Source organism: Phallusia mammillata, chromosome 8 (assembly GCF_965637545.1).
Source record: "Phallusia mammillata chromosome 8, kaPhaMamm4.hap1.1, whole genome shotgun sequence".
In the NCBI taxonomy this organism is placed as follows: Eukaryota; Metazoa; Chordata; class Ascidiacea; order Phlebobranchia; family Ascidiidae; genus Phallusia; species Phallusia mammillata.
In genome coordinates, this window is record NC_137259.1 from 19,702,249 (window position 1) to 19,728,604 (window position 26,356).

At 34.2% G+C, this 26,356-nt stretch overlaps 1 protein-coding gene and 1 pseudogene across 2 annotated transcripts; both read left to right on the forward strand.

Moving 5' to 3' along the window:
• The first annotated feature begins 1,155 nt into the window (after positions 1–1,155).
• Positions 1,156–14,657, forward strand: LOC145205476 (molybdopterin synthase catalytic subunit-like; annotated as a pseudogene). Its single transcript, XR_013853664.1, has 8 exons — positions 1,156–1,290; positions 1,788–1,891; positions 6,851–7,003; positions 7,325–7,548; positions 7,875–7,902; positions 10,218–10,423; positions 10,924–11,010; positions 14,451–14,657. The product of XR_013853664.1 is annotated as a molybdopterin synthase catalytic subunit-like (transcript).
• A 4,488-nt stretch (positions 14,658–19,145) lies between these two features.
• On the forward strand, positions 19,146–25,797 carry LOC145205475 (molybdopterin synthase catalytic subunit-like). The gene is made up of 6 exons (XM_080078219.1): positions 19,146–19,303; positions 19,808–19,894; positions 23,493–23,698; positions 24,792–24,945; positions 25,267–25,490; positions 25,733–25,797. The coding sequence occupies exons 3-6, from the start codon at positions 23,683–23,685 to the stop codon at positions 25,765–25,767; spliced, it is 429 nt and encodes a 142-aa protein (XP_079934345.1). The 5' UTR covers positions 19,146–19,303; positions 19,808–19,894; positions 23,493–23,682; the 3' UTR covers positions 25,768–25,797.
• Positions 25,798–26,356: the final 559 nt, after the last annotated feature.

The window sequence follows — 26,356 nt, forward strand, 5'->3', positions numbered from 1 at the left end:
AAATCAGTTGAATTTTAGGGCCAGTGCACATTGAATATTTTTTCGATTGATTTTGACTTGTTAATTATGAATTTACAATCGTGAATTTGTTATAGGCACCTTGTTGCTAGAACATTCAGCAATGGCTAATTTTGAACTAGACAGAACATGACATGCTAAAGTGATTGTGGACATTGTTTTTTAGTTTTTTAATCATAAGTTTGTTACAGTCCCTTTGCTGCTAGAATATTCAGCAATGGCTCATTTAATTGATATGACTGTAGAGAATATAACATACAAAATCAAAAGAGCAAAGTTAAATTTTAGCGCTGTCGCATGTATCAGGTGCTGCTTCCAATTTGCTAATAATACAAGTAATGGCTCATTTTAAAGGTATGGGTGTAGAGCAGTGGTTCCCAACATGTGGTACGCATACCACTAGTGGTACATGAAGGTTTTTCAGGTGGTACGCCAGTAGCTTCCGTTTTTTTACAAAAAACAGGTGCGCCCTGAAATGACTTTCGATGCACTGGCATATTGTTGTTAATATTTTGACATGACTCCGATTTGCTCGAACATTGTGTTTGGGCTTATTTTAAAGCTGGTGTTTAGGAGAAAACTCTGCATTTTTTTAGGTTAACATGTCATATGTTAGATGAATATTTAATTTCAGTATTATGTCTTTTGTGGTTTTGGTGTAATTGCAATTGTTGGCTGCTTTCATTTAGGTGATTTGTAATGTGTACCTGTTATTTTTCTAAAATGAGCTATGCCCAAGTTGAAAGAGAATCCCTGTTCAATGAGCAACATTTTCAGGCTGCATTTCAGAAACTAAACAAAATACATTCCTAAAGTATTTGCTAAAGAACCATGATTATGATAAACCAAATCACCCAATTCGAGAATGAAAAATTCTACTTTTGTGAGTACAAAATTCCCCCTGGTTGAGATTCTTGCTAGGTGGCAAAAAAGAATAGTGGTATTGATGCTTAAATTTAAGGCAGCTGTATAAGCTGTTGAGATTTTGCTTGTGTTAATTTGGGTTTATTATTATTATTGTTTTTGTTTAGTCTTGTAAGGTGTTAAACTTTTCTGTGTTTAACAGGTTTGTTTGGTCACATGATCCAACATGTAATCATCTAGATTGCAAGTGACATCCATCATAAGTCTTCTATGCAAGCCTATTATAAAAAAAATTGGATTATTTTGCTTCTGTGTTGGGAAATACCCTATCTCTAACGCATTATTGTGCCAAGATGGTGCTGAAAGGCTTTTGAAGCGATTTTTCTACCAACTTGCATCATTCAAAAGGTAAGACTCTTGGCTGAAATTAGCTGCTGCTTTAGTTGTTGGTCTCCGAATGGCACTACACAACCAAATTGTGTCAAATTTGCAATAGTACATGTATTGGTCTAGATTAGTGATGCACTGAAGCTGCATAAAAAGTTTTGGACCGAAACTGAATATTCGGTCGAATCAGGCTAAACCTAAAATCCCCATTTCTTATGGATGTTTTTAACTGAATCTAGTGTTGTCAAGGCGAGTGAACTTAGTTTTGGCAAACCAAAATCACTTCACAATGCGGAAGCTTTATTTATTGTTCTAGTTTAATGCATAAATCACATGCATGAAAATGTTTAGTTTAGTTTTTATTGGTAAAAAACAATTTTTTAACAAAAACAAAATTTTAAAAACAAAATTTTAACTAGTTTTGATGTTTCACGGCATTGTGTAAATGTTCATCATGTTAAGCTTCATCATTTTGGTTGTGTTATGCAGATCGTTTATTTTTTAAGAAATTTTTTTAGACAAACCATATTTGTAGATACTGAAGATTTCAGTTACGTTGAGTTCAGTGGAAAAGATGGAAGAACTTGTGCAACAAGCCACGGCACCGGAAGGATTGCCAAAGGTAAAACATAATATTCCTGCCAATGTGCACTTACCACAGTCTTGTAGTTTCAGCTATGTTAAGAATCAAACTCTACTGTACAGATAAGAGTGCATCTAAATTAGACAGAACATGTAATGTAGTATGGACAGTGCAATATCACTGATATCTGTATGTGGTATGAATTAAGTCTGTTGACCAAAATACAGTTTGTGTTAAATCTTGTGTTAAAAATGCATTAAGCAACATAGTCATTCTATAGTTTGTTTTTCAATCTTGCCTAAAAGGCTTGCATTATAACTGTTGTCTGTGCTGATTTTGATGCACAATGCACTATACTGTCTATATTCATGTGACCACACTGTGTCTTGAAAGCTAACAATACTGTGTTAGAAGGACTGGATATTGTAAAACTTTTTGTTATGTAACTTATTTAGAAACAAAACTGTGCTTTTTATATCTGTGCTTTTTATATCTGTGCTAGTTCTCATTTTTTTTCAAAAACAGTACTTTTGGGGTTCGTAATATGTAACAACATGCCACACAATGCACTGTAACGAAACTTTTGTGTCACCAAATATAGTTAAGTTAGTGAACCTTTCGGAATTTTGCCCAAGCAGACGGTAACCATAATATGAATGTCTTAGCTACTTGGAATATCCTGGTTTGATTGTCAGCTTAAACAAGTAAACCATAACTTTAGTTTTTTTTAAATAAGTACATGTTTTATTGACTTACTTTTAATTTTCTATACTTCCAGGTGACAAATAAAAAATTTGGGGTGCAAAAAATACATTGTTTTTTATTACCCCATTCCTATAGAACCGTTTGGGGTAAAAACGAACAACAGGATATCTGAAAAAATATAGAAGCTCCCCAAGTGGAGTCTTTTTTGTTTAATCTGCAATAAAGTTTCTAAAGGATGTTAGACTTTTTATCATATAAATTTTACTACTGTTGTTTCAACCAGCATAACATTGCCTGAAAACAAAATCTGAGAATGGTTTATGGCTTATTGTTTAGGCACAGAATAAATACATCTTATGAAAAAGAAAGTATTACAAATTTGTTTTTGAATCACAGTACGCCAGGCCCATTGAAGGCGCCATACCGAATCAGCCGGTCACCAAGCAAATTTGTTTTTGGGTTAGCTGTGACTGTATGTTTTTTTTACCCCAACTTCGGCAATTTTTTTTTACCCTATTTGACTATATTTGGCCGAATCAGGCCAAACCAAAAATCCCTATTTCTTATTGATGTTTTCAAACTCGTTTTAGAGGTATGGGTGTAGGGAAGAAAACTTGTAAATGTTAAAGAGCTGCATTAATTATCAGGCCAGCGCACATCGAATATTGTTTGGGTGAATATGGCATATTGTTATTAATATTTTGACATGTCTCCGACTTGCTCGAACATTGTGTTTGGGCTTATTTTAAAGCTTGTGTTTAGAAGAAAACTCCGTTTCTGGAGTACGCCTGGCGTTATGACGCTCATATCGATGCATATTAATTTTAAAATATGCATAATATTAACTGAAAAATTTTTTTTGCCAAAGTTTATGCGCTGAAAAGCTTAAGAAGCAGAGAATGTTGTGTCAAAATTTTAGTATCATATATTTTTTAGTTTAGAGCAATTAGCGATTGTTTGTCCAGTTTCACTCTGGTATGTTTTTAAGTTAATATGTCATGTTTTGAACATTGAATTTCAGTATTATATCTTTTGTGGTTTTGGTGTAATTGCAATTGTTGGCTGCTTTCATTTAAGTGATTTGTAATGTGTACCTGTTATTTTTCTAAAATGAGCTATGCCCAAGTTGAAAGAGAATCCCTGTTCATTGAGCAACATTTTTAGGCTGCATTTCAGAAACTAAACAAAATACATTCCTAAAGTATTTGCTAAAGAACCATGATTATGATAAACCGAATCACCCCAATTCGAGAATTACAAATTCTACTTTTGTGAGTACAAAATTCCCCCTGGTTGAGATTCTTGCAAGAATAGTGGTATTGATGCTTAAATTTAAGGCAGCTGTATAAGTTGTTGAGATTTTGCTTGTGTTAGTTTGGGATTATTATTATTGTTTTTGTTTAGTCTTATAAGGTGTTAAACTTTTCTGTGTTTAACAGGTTTGTTTGGTCACATGATCCAACATGTCATCATCTAGATTGCAAGTGACATCCATCATGAGTCTTCTATGCAGGATTATTTTGCTTCTATGTTGGGAAATACCCTATCGGTAATGCACCATTGTTCCAAGATGGTGCTGACAGGCTTATGGTGCTGACAGGCTTTTTCTACCAACATGCATCATTCAAAAGGTAAGACTCTCGGCAGAAATTAGCTGCTGCTTTAGTTGTTGGTCTCCGAATGGCACTACACAACCAAATTGTGTCAAATTTGCAATCGTACATGTATTAGTCCAGATTAGTGATGTACTGAACTCGCCTAAAAAGGTTCGGACCAAAACTGGATATTAGGCCGAATCAGACCAAACCTAAAATCCCCATTTCTTATGGATGTTTTTAACTGGATCTAGTGTTGTTGATCCGAGTGAACTTAATTTCGACAAACCAAAAAACTAAATTTGTGATATTTTGCAGACAACATTGCTTGTATTTTAGAGATGCAACAAATAGCTAATCTATGATGTTTCATATTGGCTTAAATGAAAATTAAGGCTTCAATTCCATGCAATAAAAAAGTGTGTTTTTGTCCTAACTGAAACATTGGAAAACGAAAAATTCGGCCGAAATGTTTCTGCCTACCAAAACTTCGGTACATCACTAGTGTAGATCATTTACTGCCTGCTCAAAGCATTTTCAGTCCCCATTGGTTTTGCATAGGCAATGCCAAAATGTAAATAAATTCCAGTTAGTTCAGCAATGTTTTTAGGCTGTTGGTTTAATTTTTACCATGAACAAAAACATTCTGTGCTGTAATTTGTGTTAGTTGTGTATATAAGTTGATATATAAGTTCTTTAATTCAGATATTTCTTAGGCTAATAAAGTGCTTTTAGTCCAGTTACCAAAGCTGGAGACATCCAGGAGAAAGTTTTTTATGATTTTTTTACCATTTTACTTATTTTCTATTACATGTTAACAGCTGCTGTGTACAACGTTAGTTGATAGCTGTATACAAATGCATGTTAATAGCTGTATACAAATACATGTTAACATGTATTTATTTGTATCTGTATAATGCTGTGCTAGTTTAAAATTTGCTTATGTTGCCGCACCAATTACGTCTCCATTTTTGTTTTAACAACTTCCAGTTATGACTTTTGGGTTTGGGTGATTTTTTAAATGTTTCAGCATCAACTTATTATGGGTCCCCTTCCATGAAGGGGACACATATTGTTTTTGTCTATATTTTTTTTTCTTTTTTTCTTTTTTCTTTTTTTCTTTTTTCTTTTTTTCTTTTTTTCTTTCTAACGCAGATTTGTTCCCACGTTTTGGTCAACAAAGAATGGTTCAAACTTTTTCAAATTTACACACATTACAGATATTGGTCTAAAGATGGTCCATGTGAATTTTGACCCCGTTTGATCCCTCGGTTCACCCACAGCCCCCCAAAACGTGAAATTTTTAGCGCGGATTTGTTCCCACGTTTTGGTCAAGAAAGAATGGTTCAAAGTTTTTCAAATTGACACACATAATAGGTATTGGTCTAAAGATGGTCCATGTGAATTTTGACCCCGTTTGATCCCTCGGTTCACCCACAGCACCCCAAAACGTGAAATTTTTAGCGCGGCTATTGTTCCCACGTTTTGGTCAAGAAAGAATGGTTCAAACTTTTTCAATTTTACACACATTACAGATATTGGTCTAAAGATGGTCCATGTGAATTTTGACCCCGTATGACCCAGAGATTCACCCACAGGCCCCCGAAACGTAAATGTGTCTAACGCTCGTTTGGTCAAGAAAGACACTGTAGGCAGAAGTACCAAGAGAGTAACTCACTGGTTTACGATAGCGGGAGGGCTCAGCTTGACGTCGGACAGACGTTTTACGAGACATCGTTTCAGTGATTAGAAATCAGCTGTTTTGCACAGCAATGCTATGTCGTTTTATTAAGTTATCACTCACATTTTTAGTTTTGGCGAAGGTTTTACACCTATGACGTGATTTAAGCCTAATAACCGTGCTTCGGTTTTGTATATGTCAAGAAAAACTTTGTTAATAAAAGTTAAGATGAAAAAATTAACTTGACTTTTTTGCCAAATAAATGTTTTTTTAAATGCTCGCTGTCAGGTTGGCCGCCGCATGATCACGGGTTACTTAAGGTCAACTTGTCGGTATTACAAACACAGCTCAGAACTTTCTTCATAACGTAGCGTTTTTTTAACAATCAATTTAGGAGTCAATACTCAAGGCATGTATAAATTAGGCTTAACAGTATTGTTGAACACGAATGACGGCGTGCTATTGAAAACGGTGTCAAAAGGTCAAACAGTCGTTTGGCGTGTGCACCCTGAGAGGTTACTACAGGTCAATGGTACTCATTTTGCGAAACAAATTTATATGAAAAACAATTTGTTATGTATACACTTGTAGCAAATTGCTTTTTAATTTAAAGTGTCTGTAACACAACTGTTACAGCTTTCTCAAAAAAATTGCCCGACCTTGGAGGACTATATCTGGGTTAAAGCAAGAGATTAGATTTAAGTCTTTGTTACGTTTTTTTAATGTTTTTGTAATTACATGACAATAATAGTGCAAAAAGAATACGAACAATTTTTTTTATTGTTGGGTTAATGCTTTCTAAAAATTTGTCCTTAAGAATGTAAAAATCACCGCAACATTTGTTTACCGTAAATCCGCACAAACATGCGTGTGGGGACCCATTAGTTTTTGTTTACAAAAACAATCATATGTGTAGATCAAATGATGTGTATAGTAAATTGGTAAATATCGTATAGAATATATAAAATGGAAGTATATCAGAAAGCCACTCTTCTAGTTGAGATATATATTTCACAGGAACAACTCGTGATTTGATGAATGGTCGACATGTCGTACAACTTAATTACGAGTGCTACCAAGAAATGGCAGAAAAAGAAGTGAAAAATTTTGCAACCAGACGCAGGAACGATGGCAGGAGATAAAAAACATTGCAATTCACCACAGACTTGGGTTGGTTACGATATTTGGCATTCCGTATTATAGACCTTTACTGAAAATAATGATTCTATGGGTTATGTGATGCAATTATGGCATAAAAAGTGTAATTAAAACTCTTGCAGATGGTAGATGTTTCATTAAAATCAATTGTCTCTAGGAAAAATTCAATTTAATTTTGCCAAATTACACTTGATGATTGTAGTTATTGTACTTAACAACAACTTGCTGAAGCTTAAGGAGCTTTTTTAGGGGAAATGTGTTAAAGTAAAAATCCTAGGTTTTAAAAGTTGTTTCATTTTAGAAGAAAGATTTAGTTTAAGATTTGATGTTTAGGACTGTCCCAGTTAAAGCGGCGTGTATTGTGATTGCGATTTCCTCACCTCATCGAGTTGATGCACTCGCAGCAACACAGTTTTGTATCGACACATTGAAAGCCACCGTTCCAATTTGGAAGAAGGAGGTGTATAACGATGGCACAACAGAATGGATGGAAAACAAAGAGTGCACCTGGAAGATTTCTAAACGAACTTCACTCTGTTGTCACCTCCAAGCAACATGTACATGAAGTTCATTGTAATTTTGTTTTTGTCAAATAGTGGTTTTTGCATTTCTGATTGCAATTTTTTGCCTAATGGTGCTTTTAATATTTTGATTAAGTTATACATGGTCAAATAGTTTACAACGTGAACAGGGTTGTGGCTAATAAGGTTCTATTTTGTTTTTGGCAATTTTTTTGCATTGCAAATTTGAAACTTGTTTACTTTTGTGATTTATTTGTTTCTTCTCCTTTAACAAACAGATTCATCAAACCCCCTCACTAATTTAAAGGTTTAATATTGCAACCAATAAAACTTACTGATGGAAGATGTTAATATTTTAACAGGTTCGGCGAGAGTATTTATTCGCAAGAGGTAAGTTCCCACCGAAAATGTATTGGATTGGTTTGCTTTTGTTGGTAATTTTAGTTATTCTGGCAAAAGGCAAAGTTGATAACCTCTGGGCCGTTATGTAAATGTAATTGTTTTGTGCGAAACTAAAACTCTCCGTACAGGTTTTAGGGAAAGTGCAAATTTATGTTGGGATAAGCGCGTGGTCGCTTGGATTATAACATAGCAAAATACTTTAAATGCCAACGCTAAGCTACTTCTTCTATCATGCAGATGTTAAAATGAAAAAAAAGTTCTGGGGCGGCGTCCGTCATAACTACTGCTCCTAAAACCGTGTTTGCCATAACTATTGTCCCTGTGTTTATACTTGAGAATGCAGATTAAGATTAATTTAAACATAAAATAAAGGGAATCCATAAAATCACATGTTGTTTGCTAACAACATAATTTATTTTTAACGTTGTGATTTGTCAAAGTTGTTTGTTTACGAGCGTTTTGGGAAATTTAGTCACGCTCCAATGACCATGACATGAAAGTTTTGCGATTAACCAAACGCTCTTGTTTTCGAATGCGACAATTTAGGCGTTAATTGCACAGTTGGAGTTAAAATAGTACTTGGTGTTTTAATTGACCGCAGTTTGTTAAAAATCTTTGTTTGTAAAGTTTTCTAAATCTAATAAATGTGACGTAATAAATGTAGAGTCTTGCAAATATGATTTCAGTGTTTACTTATGACGTAATATTTTTCCAGAAGTTTCCATGTCGAATCATAGCTACTGAAGGCTATGTCCAATACAAAATTGGGCCAATCAATAGATACGAATATATTTTTTACTTTGAATTGATTTCGCGATGACCTTTTGCCGATTGCAAACTACAAAAAATTAATTGAATGACTGTGAAAATAAAACCTTGCGCCAATCACTTGTTGCTTGACGGTTTGTGATTGCTTTGATTTGCGTTGTGGCAGATAATTTAAACTTAAAAGGCAAAATCATTGGTTAACCCGTTTTATAATGGCATTCGGGCGAGTTTGAGTTTCAAATTAAGTTGGCAGCGCTGTCTTATGACGACTGGATGATGTTGTATTAACTAATTATGTTTTCTGGCTTGCACGATTTGTAAACCTATGTGAAACCAGCCAACAATTGCAATTACGACAATTTTTGAATCGCAGATTGGTCACTTGCTGCTAGAACCATCAGCGATGGCTCATTTTAAAGATATGAGTGTAGATAATATGACATGCAGAATTAAATCAGTTGAATTTTGGGGCCAGTGCACATTGAATATTTTTTCGATTGATTTTGACTTGTTAATTATGAATTTACAATCGTGAATTTGTTATAGGCACCTTGTTGCTAGAACATTCAGCAATGGCTAATTTTAAACTATACAGAACATGACATGCTAAAGTGATTGTGGACATTGTTTTTTAGTTTTTTAATCATAAGTTTGTTTCCATCCCTTTGCTGCTAGAATATTCAGCAATGGCTCATTTAATTGATATGACTGTAGAGAATATAACATACAAAATCAAAAGAGCAAAGTTAAATTTTAGCGCTGTCGCATGTATCAGGTGCTGCTTCCGATTTGCTAATAGTACAAGTAATGGCTCATTTTAAAGATATGGGTGTAGAGCAGTGGTTCCCAACATGTGGTACGCATACCACTAGTGGTACATGAAGGTTTTTCAGGTGGTACGCCAGTAGCTTCCGTTTTTTTACAAAAAACAGGTGCGCCCTGAAATGACTTTCGATGCACTGGCATATTGTTGTTAATATTTTGACATGACTCCGACTTGCTCGAACATTGTGTTTGGGCTTATTTTAAAGCTGGTGTTTAGGAGAAAACTCTGCATTTTTTTAGGTTAACATGTCATATGTTAGATGAATATTTAATTTCAGTGTTATGTCTTTTGTGGTTTTGGTGTAATTGCAATTGTTGGCTGCTTTCATTTAGGTGATTTGTAATGTGTACCTGTTATTTTTCTAAAATGAGCTATGCCCAAGTTGAAAGAGAATCCCTGTTCATTGAGCAACATTTTCAGGCTGCATTTCAGAAACTAAACAAAATACATTCCTAAAGTATTTGCTAAAGAACCATGATTATGATAAACCAAATCACCCAATTCGAGAATTAAAAATTCTACTTTTGTGAGTACAAAATTCCCCCTGGTTGAGATTCTTGCTAGGTGGCAAAAAAGAATAGTGGTATTGATGCTTAAATTTAAGTCAGCTGTATAAGCTGTTGAGATTTTGCTTGTGTTAATTTGGGTTTATTATTATTATTGTTTTTGTTTAGTCTTGTAAGGTGTTAAACTTTTCTGTGTTTAACAGGTTTGTTTGGTCACATGATCCAACATGTAATCATCTAGATTGCAAGTGACATCCATCATAAGTCTTCTATGCAAGCCTATTATAAAAAAGATTGGATTATTTTGCTTCTGTGTTGGGAAATACCCTATCTCTAACGCATTATTGTGCCAAGATGGTGCTGAAAGGCTTTTGAAGCGATTTTTCTACCAACTTGCATCATTCAAAAGGTAAGACTCTTGGCTGAAATTAGCTGCTGCTTTAGTTGTTGGTCTCCGAATGGCACTACACAACCAAATTGTGTCAAATTTGCAATAGTACATGTATTGGTCTAGATTAGTGATGCACTGAAGCTGCATAAAAAGTTTTGGACCGAAACTGAATATTCGGTCGAATCAGGCTAAACCTAAAATCCCCTTTTCTTAGGATGTTTTCAACTGAATCTAGTGTTGTCAAGGCGAGTGAACTTAGTTTTGGCAAACCAAAATCACTTCACAATGCGGAAGCTTTATTTATTGTTCTAGTTTAATGCATAAATCACATGCATGAAAATGTTTAGTTTAGTTTTTATTGGTAAAAAAACAATTTTTTAACAAAAACAAAATTTTAACTAGTTTTGATGTTTCACGGCATTGTGTAAATGTTCATCATGTTAAGCTTCATCATTTTGGTTGTGTTATGCAGATCGTTTATTTTTAAAGAAATTTTTTTAGACAAACCATATTTGTAGATACTGAAGATTTCAGTTACGTTGAGTTCAGTGGAAAAGATGGAAGAACTTGTGCAACAAGCCACGGCACCGGAAGGATTGCCAAAGGTAAAACATAATATTCCTGCCAATGTGCACTTACCACAGTCTTGTAGTTTCAGCTATGTTAAGAATCAAACTCTACTGTACAGATAAGAGTACATTTAAATTAGACAGAACATGTAATGTAGTATGGACAGTGCAATATCACTGATATCTGTATGTGGTATGAATTAAGTCTGTTGACCAAAATACAGTTTGTGTTAAATCTTGTGTTAAAAATGCATTAAGCAACATAGTCATTCTATAGTTTGTTTTTCAATCTTGCCTAAAAGGCTTGCATTATAACTGTTGTCTGTGCTGATTTTGATGCACAATGCACTATACTGTCTATATTCATGTGACCACACTGTGTCTTGAAAGCTAACAATACTGTGTTAAAAGGACTGGATATTGTAAAACTTTTTGTTATGTAACTTATTTAGAAACAAAACTGTGCTTTTTATATCTGTGCTAGTTCTCATTTTTTTTCAAAAACAGCACTTTTGGGGTTCGTAATATGTAACAACATGCCATACAATGCACTGTAACGAAACTTTTGTGTCACCAAATATAGTTAAGTTAGTGAACCTTTCGGAATTTTGCCCAAGCAGATGGTAACCATAATATGAATGTCTTAGCTACTTGGAATATCCTGGTGTGATTGTCAGCTTAAACAAGTAAACCATAACTTTAGTTTTTTTAAATAAGTACATGTTTTATTGACTTACTTTTAATTTTCTAAACTTCCAGGTGACAAATAAAAAAATTTGGGGTGCAAAAAATACATTGTTTTTTATTATCCCATTCCTATAGAACCGTTTGGGGTAAAAACGAACAACAGGATATCTGAAAAAATATAGAAGCTCCCCAAGTGGAGTCTTTTTTGTTTAATCTGCAATAAAGTTTCTAAAGGATGTTAGACTTTTTATCATATAAATTTTACTACTGTTGTTTCAACCAGCATAACATTGCCTGAAAACAAAATCTGAGAATAGTTTATGGCTTATTGTTTAGGCACAGAATAAATACATCTTATGAAAAAGAAAGTATTACAAATTTGTTTTTGGGTTAGCTGTGAGGGTATTGTTTTTTTTTACCCCAACTTCGGCAAATTTTTTTTTTACCCTATTTGACTATATTTGGCCGAATCAGGCCAAACCTAAAATCCCCATTTCTTATTGATGTTTTTAAACTCGTTTTAGAGGTATGGCTGTAGAGAAGAAAACTTGTAAATGTTAAAGAGCTGCATTAATTATCAGGCCAGCGCACATCGAATATTGTTTGGGTGAATATGGCATATTGTTATTAATGTTTTGACATGTCTCCGACTTGCTCGAACATTGTGTTTGGGCTTATTTTAAAGCTTGTGTTTAGAAGAAAACTCCGTTTCTGGAGTATGCCTGGCGTTATGACGTTCATATCGATGCATATTAATTTTAAAATATGCATAATATTAACTGAAAAATTTTTTTTGACAAAGTTTATGCGCTGAAAAGCTTAAGAAGCAGAGAATGTTGTGTCAAAATTTTAGTATCATATCTTTTTTAGTTTAGAGCAATAGCGATTGTTGGCCAGTTTCACTCTGGTATGTTTTTAGGTTAATATGTCATGTTTTGAACATTGAATTTCAGTATTATATCTTTTGTGGTTTGGGTGTAATTGCAATTGTTGGCTGCTTTCATTTAGGTGATTTGTAATGTGTACCTGTTATTTTTCTAAAATGAGCTATGCCCAAGTTGAAAGAGAATCCCTGTTCATTAAGCAACATTTTTAGGCTGCATTTCAGAAACTAAACAAAATACATTCCTAAAGTATTTGCTAAAGAACCATGATTATGATAAACCGAATCACCCCAATTCGAGAATTACAAATTCTACTTTTGTGAGTACAAAATTCCCCCTGGTTGAGATTCTTGCTACTTGTCAAAAAATAATAGTGGTATTGATGCTTAAATTTAAGGCAGCTGTATAAGTTGTTGAGATTTTGCTTGTGTTAATTATGGGTCCCCTTCCCTGAAGGGGACACATATTGTTTTTGTCCGTATTTTTTTTTCTTTTTTTCTTATTTTCTTTTTTTCTTTTTTTCCGTCTAACGCGGATTTGTTCCCACGTTTTGGTCAAGAAAGAATGGTTCAAACTTTTTCAAATTTACACACATTACAGATATTGGTCTAAAGATGGTCCATGTGAATTTTGACCCCGTTTGATCCCTCGGTTCACCCACAGCCCCCCAAAACGTGAAATTTTTAAATCGGCTATACTTGCTAAAGCAGAAGTCCTATGGTGCAGAAATATTGGAACATTGTTTAAGCAGGCTATTCGTTTAGTATTTAAAATTTTGCCAGTTACCTTTACAACCCATAATATGTGTACCCTGTCAGTCCGATATAAGTCCCAAGGGAGGAATTCACTGGTTTACGATTAAGGCCGCAGAGCGGGAGTGCTCAGCTTGACGTCCGGACAGACGTGTTTTACGAGACAGTCGTTTGGGTGATTAGAAATCAGCTGTTTTTGTGTGCAGCAATGCTGTGTCGTTTTATTGAGTTACTACACGCATTTTCAGTTTTGGCGAAGGTTTTACACCTAAGACGTAATTTAATCTCAATAAACGTACTTCGGTTTCGTTTATGTCGGGCAAAACGTCATTGATCAACATAAATATGAAAAATAAACTTAACTTTTTAGAACGCCACGATAAATGGTCTTTAAATTCTCGTTGTCAGCTTGGCCGTCGCATAACCACGGGTCACTAAAGGTCAACTTGTAGGCATTACAACACAGTTACGAATTTTTCGTCATAACGTATCTTCTTTATTTTTGACAAATCAATTCAAGAATCAGTACTTAAGTCATGTATAAATTAGGCTAAACGGTATTGTTGAACACTGAGGACTGCATGCTGTTAAAAACAGTGTAAAAAGGTCATTAAACGGTCGCTTTTGCGAAACGAAGTTAAGTGAAAACCAGGTTGTTATGTATATATACCTTTGTAGCAAACGACTTTTTTATATAGTGTCTAATATAACAGTTAAGGCTTTCTAGGAAAATTTATGTTTAAATACTGAACTTGAACGACAATATCAAGGTCAAAGCAAGAGATTAAATTGAAAGTATTTTTCCCGTTCTTTTTCACCGTTTTTTTTTGTAATTATATGACAATAATGATGCAAAAAGAATATGGACAAAAAAATTTAAAGTTAAGTTAATGCTTTTATCTACAAAATCTAAAAATAACCGCAACATAGGTTTACCGTAAATCCGCATAAACGCGCGTGTGGGGACCCATTCGTTTTTGCTTGCAAAAACAATCATACATATAGATAAATTGTGTATAGTGTAGTAAGTTGGTAAATGTCGTATAGAATATATAAAATGGAAGTATATCAGAAAGCCACTTTTCTAGTTTGGGTTTATTATTATTCTTTTTGTTTAGTCTTATAAGGTGTTAAACTTTTCTGTGTTTAACAGGTTTGTTTGGTCACATGATCCAACATGTCATCATCTGGATTGCAAGTGACATCCATCATGAGTCTTCTATGCAGGCCTATTATAAAAAAGATTGGATTATTTTGTTTCTATGTTGGGAAATACCCTATCGGTAATGCACCATTGTTCCAAGATGGTGCTGACAGGCTTGTGAAGCGATTTTTCTATCAACATGCATCATTCAAAAGGTAAGACTCTCGGCAGAAATTAGCTGCTGCTTTAGTTGTTAGTCTCCGAGTGGCACTACACAACCAAATTGTGTCAAATTTGCAATCGTACATGTATTAGTCAAATTAGTGATGTACTGAACTCGCCGAAAAAGGTTCGGACCAAAACTGGATATTAGGCCGAATCAGACCAGATCTAAAATCCCCATTTCTTATGGATGTTTTTAACTGGATCTAGTGTTGTTGATCCGAGTGAACTTAATTTCGACAAACCAAAATCACTTCACAATGCGGAAGCTTTACTAAACTTGTGATATTTTGCAGACAACATTGCTTGTATTTTAGAGATGCAACAAATAGCTAATCTATGATGTTTCATATTGGCTTAAATGAAAATTAAGGCTTCAATTCCATGCAATAAAAAAGTGTGTTTTTGTCCTAACTGAAACATTGGAAAACGAAAAATTCGGCCGAAATGTTTCTGCCTACCAAAACTTCGGTACATCACTAGTGTAGATCATTTACTGCCTGCTCAAAGCATTTTCAGTCCCCATTGGTTTTGCATAGGCAATGCCAAAATGTAAATCAACTCCTGTTAGTTCAGCAATGTTTTTAGGCTGTTGGTTTAATTTTTACCATGAACAAAAACATTCTGTGCTGTAATTTGTGTTAGTTGTGTATATAAGTTGATATATAAGTTCTTTAATTCAGATATTTCTTAGGCTAATAAAGTGCTTTTAGTCCAGTTACCAAAGCTGGAGACATCCAGGAGAAAGTTTTTTATGATTTTTTTACCATTTTACTTATTTTCTATTACATGTTAACAGCTGCTGTGTACAACGTTAGTTGATAGCTGTATACAAATGCATGTTAATAGCTGTATACAAATACATGTTAACATGTATTTATTTGTATCTGTATAATGCTGTGCTATATTAAAATTTGCTTATGTTGCCACACCAATTACGTCTCCATTTTTGTTTTAACAACTTCCAGTTATGACTTTTGGGTTTGGGTGATTTTTTAAATGTTTCAGCATCAACTTATTGAGATATATATTTCACAGGAACAACTCGTGATTTGATGAATGGTCGACATGTCGTACAACTTAATTACGAGTGCTACCAAGAAATGGCAGAAAAAGAAGTGAAAAAATTTTGCAACCAGACGCAGGAACGATGGCAGGAGATAAAAAAACATTGCAGTTCACCACAGACTTGGGTTGGTTACGATATTTGGCATTCCGTATTATAGACCTTTACTGAAAATAATGATTCTATGGGTTATGTTATGCAATTATGGCATAAAAAGTGTAATTAAAACTCTTGCAGATGGTAGATGTTTCATTAAAATCAATTGTCTCTAGGAAAAATTCAATTTAATTTTGCCAAATTACACTTGATGATTGTAGTTATTGTACTTAACAACAACTTGCTGAAGCTTAAGGAGCTTTTTTAGGGGAAATGTGTTAAAGTAAAAATCCTAGGTTTTAAAAGTTGTTTCATTTTAGAAGAAAGATTTAGTTTAAGATTTGATGTTTAGGACTGTCCCAGTTAAAGAGGCGTGTATTGTGATTGCGATTTCCTCACCTCATCGAGTTGATGCACTCGCAGCAACACAGTTTTGTATCGACACATTGAAAGCCACCGTTCCAATTTGGAAGAAGGAGGTGTATAACGATGGCACAACAGAATGGATGGAAAACAAAGAGTGCACCTGGAAGATTTCTAAACGAACTTCACTCTGTTGTCACCTCCAAGCAACATGTACATGAAGTTCATTGTAATTTTGTTTTTGTCAAATAGTGGTTTTTGCATTTCTGATTGCAATTTTTTGCCTAATGGTGCTTTTAATATTTTGATTAAGTTATACGTGGTCAAATAGTTTACAACGTGAACAGGGTTGTGGCTAATAAGGTTCTATTTTGTTTTTGGCAATTTTTTTGCCTTGCAAATTTGAAACTTGTTTACTTTTGTGATTTATTTGTTTCTTCTCCTTTAACAAACAGATTCATAAAAACCCCCTCACTAATTTAAAGGTTTAATATTGCAACCAATAAAACTTACTGATGGAAGATGTTAATATTTTAACAGGTTCGGCGAGAGTATTTATTCGCAAGAGGTAAGTTCCCACCGAAAATGTATTGGATTGGTTTGCTTTTGTTGGTAATTTTAGTTATTCTGGCAAAAGGCAAAGTTGAAATCCTCTGGGCCGTTATGTAAATGTAATTGTTTTGTGCAAAACTAAAACTCTCCGTACAGGTTTTAGGGAAAGTGCAAATTTATGTTGGGATAAGCGCGTGGTCGCTTGGATTATAACATAGCAAAATACTTTAAATGCCAACGCTAAGCTACTTCTTCTATCATGCAGATGTTAAAATGAAAAAAAAATTCTGGGGCGGCGTCCGTCATAACTGCTGCTCCTAAAACCGTGTTTGCCATAACTGTTGTCCCTGTGTTTATACTTGAGAATGCAGATTAAGATTAATTTAAACATAAAATAAAGGGAATCCATAAAATCACATGTTGTTTGCTAACAACATAATTTATTTTTTAACGTTGTGATTTGTTGTTTACGAGCGTTTTGGGAAATTTAGTCACGCTCCAATGACCATGACATGAAAGTTTTGCGATTAACCAAACGCTCTTGTTTTCGAATGCGACAATTTGGGCGTTAATTGCATCGTTGGAGTTACAATAGTACTTGGTGTTTTAATTGACCGCAGTTTGTTAAAAATCTTTGTTTGTAAAGTTTTCTAAATCTAATAAATGTGACGTAATAAATGTAGAGTCTTGCAAATATGATTTCAGTGTTTACTTATGACGTAATATTTTTCCAGAAGTTTCCATGTCGAATCATAGCTACTGAAGGCTATGTCCAATTCAAAATTGGGCCAATCAATAGATACGAATATATTTTTTACTTTGAATTGATTTCGCGATGACCTTTTGCCGATTGCAAACTACAAAACAAAATTAACATCCGAAAAAAGTTACTCGCGAAAAAAATTAATTGAATGACTGTGAAAATAAAACCTTGCGCCATCACTTGTTGCTTGACAGTTTGTGATTGCTTTAATTTGCGTTGTGGCAGATAATTTAAACTTAAAAGGCAAAATCATTGGTTAACCCGTTTTATAATGGCATTCGGGCGAGTTTGAGTTTCAAATTAAGTTGGCAGCGCTGTCTTATGACGACTGGATGATGTTGTATTAACTAATTATGTTTTCTGGCTTGCACGATTTGTAAACCTATGTGAAACCAGCCAACAATTGCAATTACGACAATTTTTGAATCGCAGATTGGTCACTTGCTGCTAGAACCATCAGCGATGGCTCATTTTAAAGATATGAGTGTAGATAATATGACATGCAGAATTAAATCAGTTGAATTTTAGGGCCAGTGCACATTGAATATTTTTTCGATTGATTTTGACTTGTTAATTATGAATTTACAATCGTGAATTTGTTATAGGCACCTTGTTGCTAGAACATTCAGCAATGGCTAATTTTGAACTAGACAGAACATGACATGCTAAAGTGATTGTGGACATTGTTTTTTAGTTTTTTAATCATAAGTTTGTTACAGTCCCTTTGCTGCTAGAATATTCAGCAATGGCTCATTTAATTGATATGACTGTAGAGAATATAACATACAAAATCAAAAGAGCAAAGTTAAATTTTAGCGCTGTCGCATGTATCAGGTGCTGCTTCCAATTTGCTAATAGTACAAGTAATGGCTCATTTTAAAGGTATGGGTGTAGAGTAGTGGTTCCCAACATGTGGTACGCATACCACTAGTGGTACATGAAGGTTTTTCAGGTGGTACGCCAGTAGCTTCCGTTTTTTTACAAAAAACAGGTGCGCCCTGAAATGACTTTCGATGCACTGGCATATTGTTGTTAATATTTTGACATGACTCCGATTTGCTCGAACATTGTGTTTGGGCTGATTTTAAAGCTGGTGTTTAGGAGAAAACTCTGCATTTTTTTAGGTTAACATGTCATATGTTAGATGAATATTTAATTTCAGTATTATGTCTTTTGTGGTTTTGGTGTAATTGCAATTGTTGGCTGCTTTCATTTAGGTGATTTGTAATGTGTACCTGTTATTTTTCTAAAATGAGCTATGCCCAAGTTGAAAGAGAATCCCTGTTCATTGAGCAACATTTTCAGGCTGCATTTCAGAAACTAAACAAAATACATTCCTAAAGTATTTGCTAAAGAACCATGATTATGATAAACCAAATCACCCAATTCGAGAATTACAAATTCTACTTTTGTGAGTACAAAATTCCCCCTGGTTGAGATTCTTGCTAGGTGGCAAAAAAGAATAGTGGTATTGATGCTTAAATTTGAGGCAGCTGTATAAGCTGTTGAGATTTTGCTTGTGTTAATTTGGATTTATTATTATTATTGTTTTTGTTTAGTCTTATAAGGTGTTAAACTTTTCTGTGTTTAACAGGTTTGTTTGGTCACATGATCCAACATGTAATCATCTAGATTGCAAGTGACATCCATCATAAGTCTTCTATGCAAGCCTATTATAAAAAAGATTGGATAATTTTGTTTCTGTGTTGGGAAATACCCTATCTCTAACGCATTATTGTGCCAAGATGGTGCTGAAAGGCTTTTGAAGCGATTTTTCTACCAACTTGCATCATTCAAAAGGTAAGACTCTTGGCTGAAATTAGCTGCTGCTTTAGTTGTTGGTCTCCGAATGGCACTACACAACCAAATTGTGTCAAATTTGCAATAGTACATGTATTGGTCTAGATTAGTGATGCACCGAAGCTGCATAAAAAGTTTTGGACCGAAACTGAATATTCGGTCGAATCAGGCTAAACCTAAAATCCCCTTTTCTTAGGATCTTTTTAACTGAATCTAGTGTTGTCAAGGCGAGTGAACTTAGTTTTGGCAAACCAAAATCACTTCACAATGCGGAAGCTTTATTTATTGTTCTAGTTTAATGCATAAATCACATGCATGAAAATGTTTAGTTTAGTTTTTATTGGTAAAAAAACAATTTTTTAACAAAAACAAAATTTTAACTAGTTTTGATGTTTCACGGCATTGTGTAAATGTTCATCATGTTAAGCTTCATCATTTTGGTTGTGTTATGCAGATCGTTTATTTTTAAAGAATTTTTTTTAGACAAACCATATATATTTGTAGATACTGAAGATTTCAGTTACGTTGAGTTCAGTGGAAAAGATGGAAGAACTTGTGCAACAAGCCACGGCACCGGAAGGATTGCCAAAGGTAAAACATAATATTCCTGCCAATGTGCACTTACCACAGTCTTGTAGTTTCAGCTATGTTAAGAATCAAACTCTACTGTACAGATAAGAGTGCATCTAAATTAGACAGAACATGTAATGTAGTATGGACAGTGCAATATCACTGATATCTGTATGTGGTATGAATTAAGTCTGTTGACCAAAATACAGTTTGTGTTAAATCTTGTGTTAAAAATGCATTAAGCAACATAGTCATTCTATAGTTTGTTTTTCAATCTTGACTGAAAGGCTTGCATTATAACTGTTGTCTGTGCTGATTTTGATGCACAATGCACTATACTGTCTATATTCATGTGACCACACTGTGTCTTGAAAGCTAACAATACTGTGTTAAAAGGACTGGATATTGTAAAACTTTTTGTTATGTAACTTATTTAGAAACAAAACTGTGCTTTTTATATCTGTGCTAATTCTCATTTTTTTTTCAAAAACAGCACTTTTGGGGTTCATAATATATGACAACATGCCATACAATGCACTGTAACGAAACTTTTGTGTCACCAAATATAGTTAAGTTAGTGAACCTTTCGGAATTTTGCCCAAGCAGACGGTAACCATAATATGAATGTCTTAGCTACTTGGAATATCCTGGTTTGATTGTCAGCTTAAACAAGTAAACCATAACTTTAGTTTTTTTAAATAAGTACATGTTTTATTGACTTACTTTTAATTTTCTAAACTTCCAGGTGACAAATAAAAAAATTTGGGGTGCAAAAAATACATTGTTTTTTATTACCCCATTCCGATAGAACCGTTTGGGGTAAAAACGAACAACAGGATATCTGAAAAAATATAGAAGCTCCCCAAGTGGAGTCTTTTTTGTTTAATCTGCAATAAAGTTTCTAAAGGATGTTAGACTTTTTATCATATAAATTTTACTACTGTTGTTTCAACCAGCATAACATTGCCTGAAAACAAAATCTGAGAATAGTTTATGGCTTATTGTTTAGGCACAGAATAAATACATCTTATGAAAAAGAAAGTATTACAAATTTGTTTTTGGGTTAGCTGTGAGGGTATTGTTTTTTTTTACCCCAACTTCGGCAAATTTTTTTTTTACCCTATTTGACTATATTTGGCCGAATCAGGCCAAACCTAAAATCCCCATTTCTTATTGATGTTTTTAAACTCGTTTTAGAGGTATGGGTGTAGAGAAGAAAACTTGTAAATGTTAAAGAGCTGCATTAATTATCAGGCCAGCGCACATCGAATATTGTTTGGGTGAATATGGCATATTGTTATTAATGTTTTGACATGTCTCCGACTTGCTCGAACATTGTGTTTGGGCTTATTTTAAAGCTTGTGTTTAGAAGAAAACTCCGTTTCTGGAGTATGCCTGGCGTTATGACGCTCATATCGATGCATATTAATTTTAAAATATGCATAATATTAACTGAAAAATTTTTTTTGACAAAGTTTATGCGCTGAAAAGCTTAAGAAGCAGAGAATGTTGTGTCAAAATTTTAGTATCATATCTTTTTTAGTTTAGAGCAATAGCGATTGTTGGCCAGTTTCACTCTGGTATGTTTTTAGGTTAATATGTCATGTTTTGAACATTGAATTTCAGTATTATATCTTTTGTGGTTTGGGTGTAATTGCAATTGTTGGCTGCTTTCATTTAGGTGATTTGTAATGTGTACCTGTTATTTTTCTAAAATGAGCTATGCCCAAGTTGAAAGAGAATCCCTGTTCATTAAGCAACATTTTTAGGCTGCATTTCAGAAACTAAACAAAATACATTCCTAAAGTATTTGCTAAAGAACCATGATTATGATAAACCGAATCACCCCAATTCGAGAATTACAAATTCTACTTTTGTGAGTACAAAATTCCCCCTGGTTGAGATTCTTGCTACTTGTCAAAAAAGAATAGTGGTATTGATGCTTAAATTTAAGGCAGCTGTATAAGTTGTTGAGATTTTGCTTGTGTTAATTATGGGTCCCCTTCCCTGAAGGGGACACATATTGTTTTTGTCCGTATTTTTTTTCTTTTATTCTTTTTTTCTTATTTTCTTTTTTTCCGTCTAACGCGGATTTGTTCCCACGTTTTGGTCAAGAAAGAATGGTTCAAACTTTTTCAAATTTACACACATTACAGATATTGGTCTAAAGATGGTCCATGTGAATTTTGACCCCGTTTGATCCCTCAGTTCACCCACAGCTCCCCAAAACGTGAAATTTTTAGCGCGGCTATTGTTCCCACGTTTTGGTCAAGAAAGAATGGTTCAAACTTTTTCAAATTTACACACATTATAGATATTGGTCTAAAGATGGTCCATGTGAATTTTGACCCCGTTTGATCCCTCGGTTCACCCACAGCCCCCCAAAACGTGAAATTTTTAAATCGGCTATACTTGCTAAAGCAGAAGCCCTATGGTGCAGAAATATTGGAACATTGTTTAAGCAGGCTATTCGTTTAGTATTTAAAATTTTGCCAGTTACCTTTACAACCCATAATATGTGTACCCTGTCAGTCCGATATAAGTCCCAAGGGAGGAATTCACTGGTTTACGATTAAGGCCGCAGAGCGGGAGTGCTCAGCTTGACGTCCGGACAGACGTGTTTTACGAGACAGTCGTTTGGGTGATTAGAAATCAGCTGTTTTTGTGTGCAGCAATGCTGTGTCGTTTTATTGAGTTACTACGCGCATTTTCAGTTTTGGCGAAGGTTTTACACCTAAGACGTAATTTAATCTCAATAAACGTACTTCGGTTTCGTTTATGTCGGGCAAAACGTCATTGATCAACATAAATATGAAAAATAAACTTAACTTTTTAGAACGCCACGATAAATGGTCTTTAAATTCTCGTTGTCAGCTTGGCCGTCGCATAACCACGGGTCACTAAAGGTCAACTTGTAGGCATTACAACACAGTTACGAATTTTTCGTCATAACGTATCTTCTTTATTTTTGACAAATCAATTCAAGAATCAGTACTTAAGTCATGTATAAATTAGACTAAACGGTATTGTTGAACACTGAGGACTGCATGCTGTTAAAAACAGTGTAAAAAGGTCATTAAACGGTCGCTTTTGCGAAATGAAGTTAAGTGAAAACCAGGTTGTTATGTATATATACCTTTGTAGCAAACGACTTTTTTATATAGTGTCTAATATAACAGTTAAGGCTTTCTAGGAAAATTTATGTTTAAATACTGAACTTGAACGACAATATCAAGGTCAAAGCAAGAGATTAAATTGAAAGTATTTTTCCCGTTCTTTTTCACCGTTTTTTTTTGTAATTATATGACAATAATGATGCAAAAAGAATATGGACAAAAAAATTTAAAGTTAAGTTAATGCTTTTATCTACAAAATCTAAAAATAACCGCAACATAGGTTTACCGTAAATCCGCATAAACGCGCGTGTGGGGACCCATTCGTTTTTGCTTGCAAAAACAATCATACATATAGATAAATTGTGTATAGTGTAGTAAGTTGGTAAATGTCGTATAGAATATATAAAATGGAAGTATATCAGAAAGCCACTTTTCTAGTTTGGGTTTATTATTATTCTTTTTGTTTAGTCTTATAAGGTGTTAAACTTTTCTGTGTTTAACAGGTTTGTTTGGTCACATGATCCAACATGTAATCATCTGGATTGCAAGTGACATCCATCATGAGTCTTCTATGCAGGCCTATTATAAAAAAGATTGGATTATTTTGTTTCTATGTTGGGAAATACCCTATCGGTAATGCACCATTGTGCCAAGATGGTGCTGACAGGCTTGTGAAGCGATTTTTCTATTAACATGCATCATTCAAAAGGTAAGACTCTCGGCAGAAATTAGCTGCTGCTTTAGTTGTTAGTCTCCGAGTGGCACTGCACAACCAAATTGTGTCAAATTTGCAATCGTACATGTATTAGTCAAATTAGTGATGTACTGAACTCGCCGAAAAAGGTTCGGACCAAAACTGGATATTAGGCCGAATCAGACCAGATCTAAAATCCCCATTTCTTATGGATGTTTTTAACTGGATCTAGTGTTGTTGATCCGAGTGAACTTAATTTCGACAAACCAAAATCACTTCACAATGCGGAAGCTTTACTAAACTTGTGATATTTTGCAGACAACATTGCTTGTATTTTAGAGATGCAACAAATAGCTAATCTATGATGTTTCATATTGGCTTAAATGAAAATTAAGGCTTCAATTCCATGCAATAAAAAAGTGTGTTTTTGTCCTAACTGAAACATTGAAAAACGAAAAATTCGGCCGAAATGTTTCTGCCTACCAAAACTTCGGTACATCACTAGTGTAGATCATTTACTGCCTGCTCAAAGCATTTTCAGTCCCCATTGGTTTTGCATAGGCAATGCCAAAATGTAAATCAACTCCTGTTAGTGTAGCAATGTTTTTAGGCTGTTGGTTTAATTTTTACCATGAACAAAAACATTCTGTGCTGTAATTTGTGTTAGTTGTGTATATAAGTTGATATATAAGTTCTTTAATTCAGATATTTCTTAGGCTAATAAAGTGCTTTTAGTCCAGTTACCAAAGCTGGAGACATCCAGGAGAAAGTTTTTTATGATTTTTTTACCATTTTACTTATTTTCTATTACATGTTAACAGCTGCTGTGTACAACGTTAGTTGATAGCTGTATACAAATGCATGTTAATAGCTGTATACAAATACATGTTAACTGCTGTATACACATGCATGTTAATAGCTGTATACAAATACATGTTAACATGTATTTATTTGTATCTGTATAATGCTGTGCTATATTAAAATTTGCTTATGTTGCCGCACCAATTACGTGTCCATTTTTGTTTTAACAACTTCCAGTTATGACTTTTGGGTTTGGGTGATTTTTTAAATGTTTCAGCATCAACTTGTTGAGATATATATTTCACAGGAACAACTCGTGATTTGATGAATGGTCGACATGTCGTACAACTTAATTACAAGTGCTACCAAGAAATGGCAGAAAAAGAAGTGAAAAATTTTTGCAACCAGACGCAGGAACGATGGCAGGAGATAAAAAACATTGCAGTTCACCACAGACTTGGGTTGGTTACGATATTTGGCATTCCGTATTATAGACCTTTACTGAAAATAATGATTCTATGGGTTATGTTATGCAATTATGGCATAAAAAGTGTAATTAAAACTCTTGCAGATGGTAGATATTTCATTAAAATCAATTGTCTCTAGGAAAAATTCAATTTAATTTTGCCAAATTACACTTGATGATTGTAGTTATTGTACTTAACAACAACTTGCTGAAGCTTAAGGAGCTTTTTTAGGGGAAATGTGTTAAAGTAAAAATCCTAGGTTTTAAAAGTTGTTTCATTTTAGAAGAAAGATTTAGTTTAAGATTTGATGTTTAGGACAGTCCCAGTTAAAGAGGCGTGTATTGTGATTGCGATTTCCTCACCTCATCGAGTTGATGCACTCGCAGCAACACAGTTTTGTATCGACACATTGAAAGCCACCGTTCCAATTTGGAAGAAGGAGGTGTATAACGATGGCACAACAGAATGGATGGAAAACAAAGAGTGCACCTGGAAGATTTCTAAACGAACTTCACTCTGTTGTCACCTCCAAGCAACATGTACATGAAGTTCATTGTAATTTTGTTTTTGTCAAATAGTGGTTTTTGCATTTCTGATTGCAATTTTTTGCCTAATGGTGCTTTTAATATTTTGATTAAGTTATACATGGTCAAATAGTTTACAACGTGAACAGGGTTGTGGCTAATAAGGTTCTATTTTGTTTTTGGCAATTTTTTTGCATTGCAAATTTGAAACTTGTTTACTTTTGTGATTTATTTGTTTCTTCTCCTTTAACAAACAGATTCATCAAACCCCCTCACTAATTTAAAGGTTTAATATTGCAACCAATAAAACTTACTGATGGAAGATGTTAATATTTTAACAGGTTCGGCGAGAGTATTTATTCGCAAGAGGTAAGTTCCCACCGAAAATGTATTGGATTGGTTTGCTTTTGTTGGTAATTTTAGTTATTCTGGCAAAAGGCAAAGTTGAAATCCTCTGGGCCGTTATGTAAATGTAATTGTTTTGTGCAAAACTAAAACTCTCCGTACAGGTTTTAGGGAAAGTGCAAATTTATGTTGGGATAAGCGCGTGGTCGCTTGGATTATAACATAGCAAAATACTTTAAATGCCAACGCTAAGCTACTTCTTCTATCATGCAGATGTTAAAATGAAAAAAAAAGTTCTGGGGCGGCGTCCGTCATAACTGCTGCTCCTAAAACCGTGTTTGCCATAACTATTGTCCCTGTGTTTATACTTGAGAATGCAGATTAAGATTAATTTAAACATAAAATAAAGGGAATCCATAAAATCACATGTTGTTTGCTAACAACATAATTTATTTTTTAACGTTGTGATTTGTCAAAGTTGTTTGTTTACGAGCGTTTTGGGAAATTTAGTCACGCTCCAATGACCATGGCATGAA

Bases quoted from the DNA above. Each gene is read 5' to 3' on its own strand.
- LOC145205475 (XM_080078219.1), top strand. The intron at 24,946-25,266 runs GTTGGTTACGAT...TTTGATGTTTAG, and splicing joins GCAGTTCACCACAGACTTGG to GACAGTCCCAGTTAAAGAGG. The intron at 25,491-25,732 runs GTACATGAAGTT...TTTAACAAACAG, and splicing joins TTGTCACCTCCAAGCAACAT to ATTCATCAAACCCCCTCACT.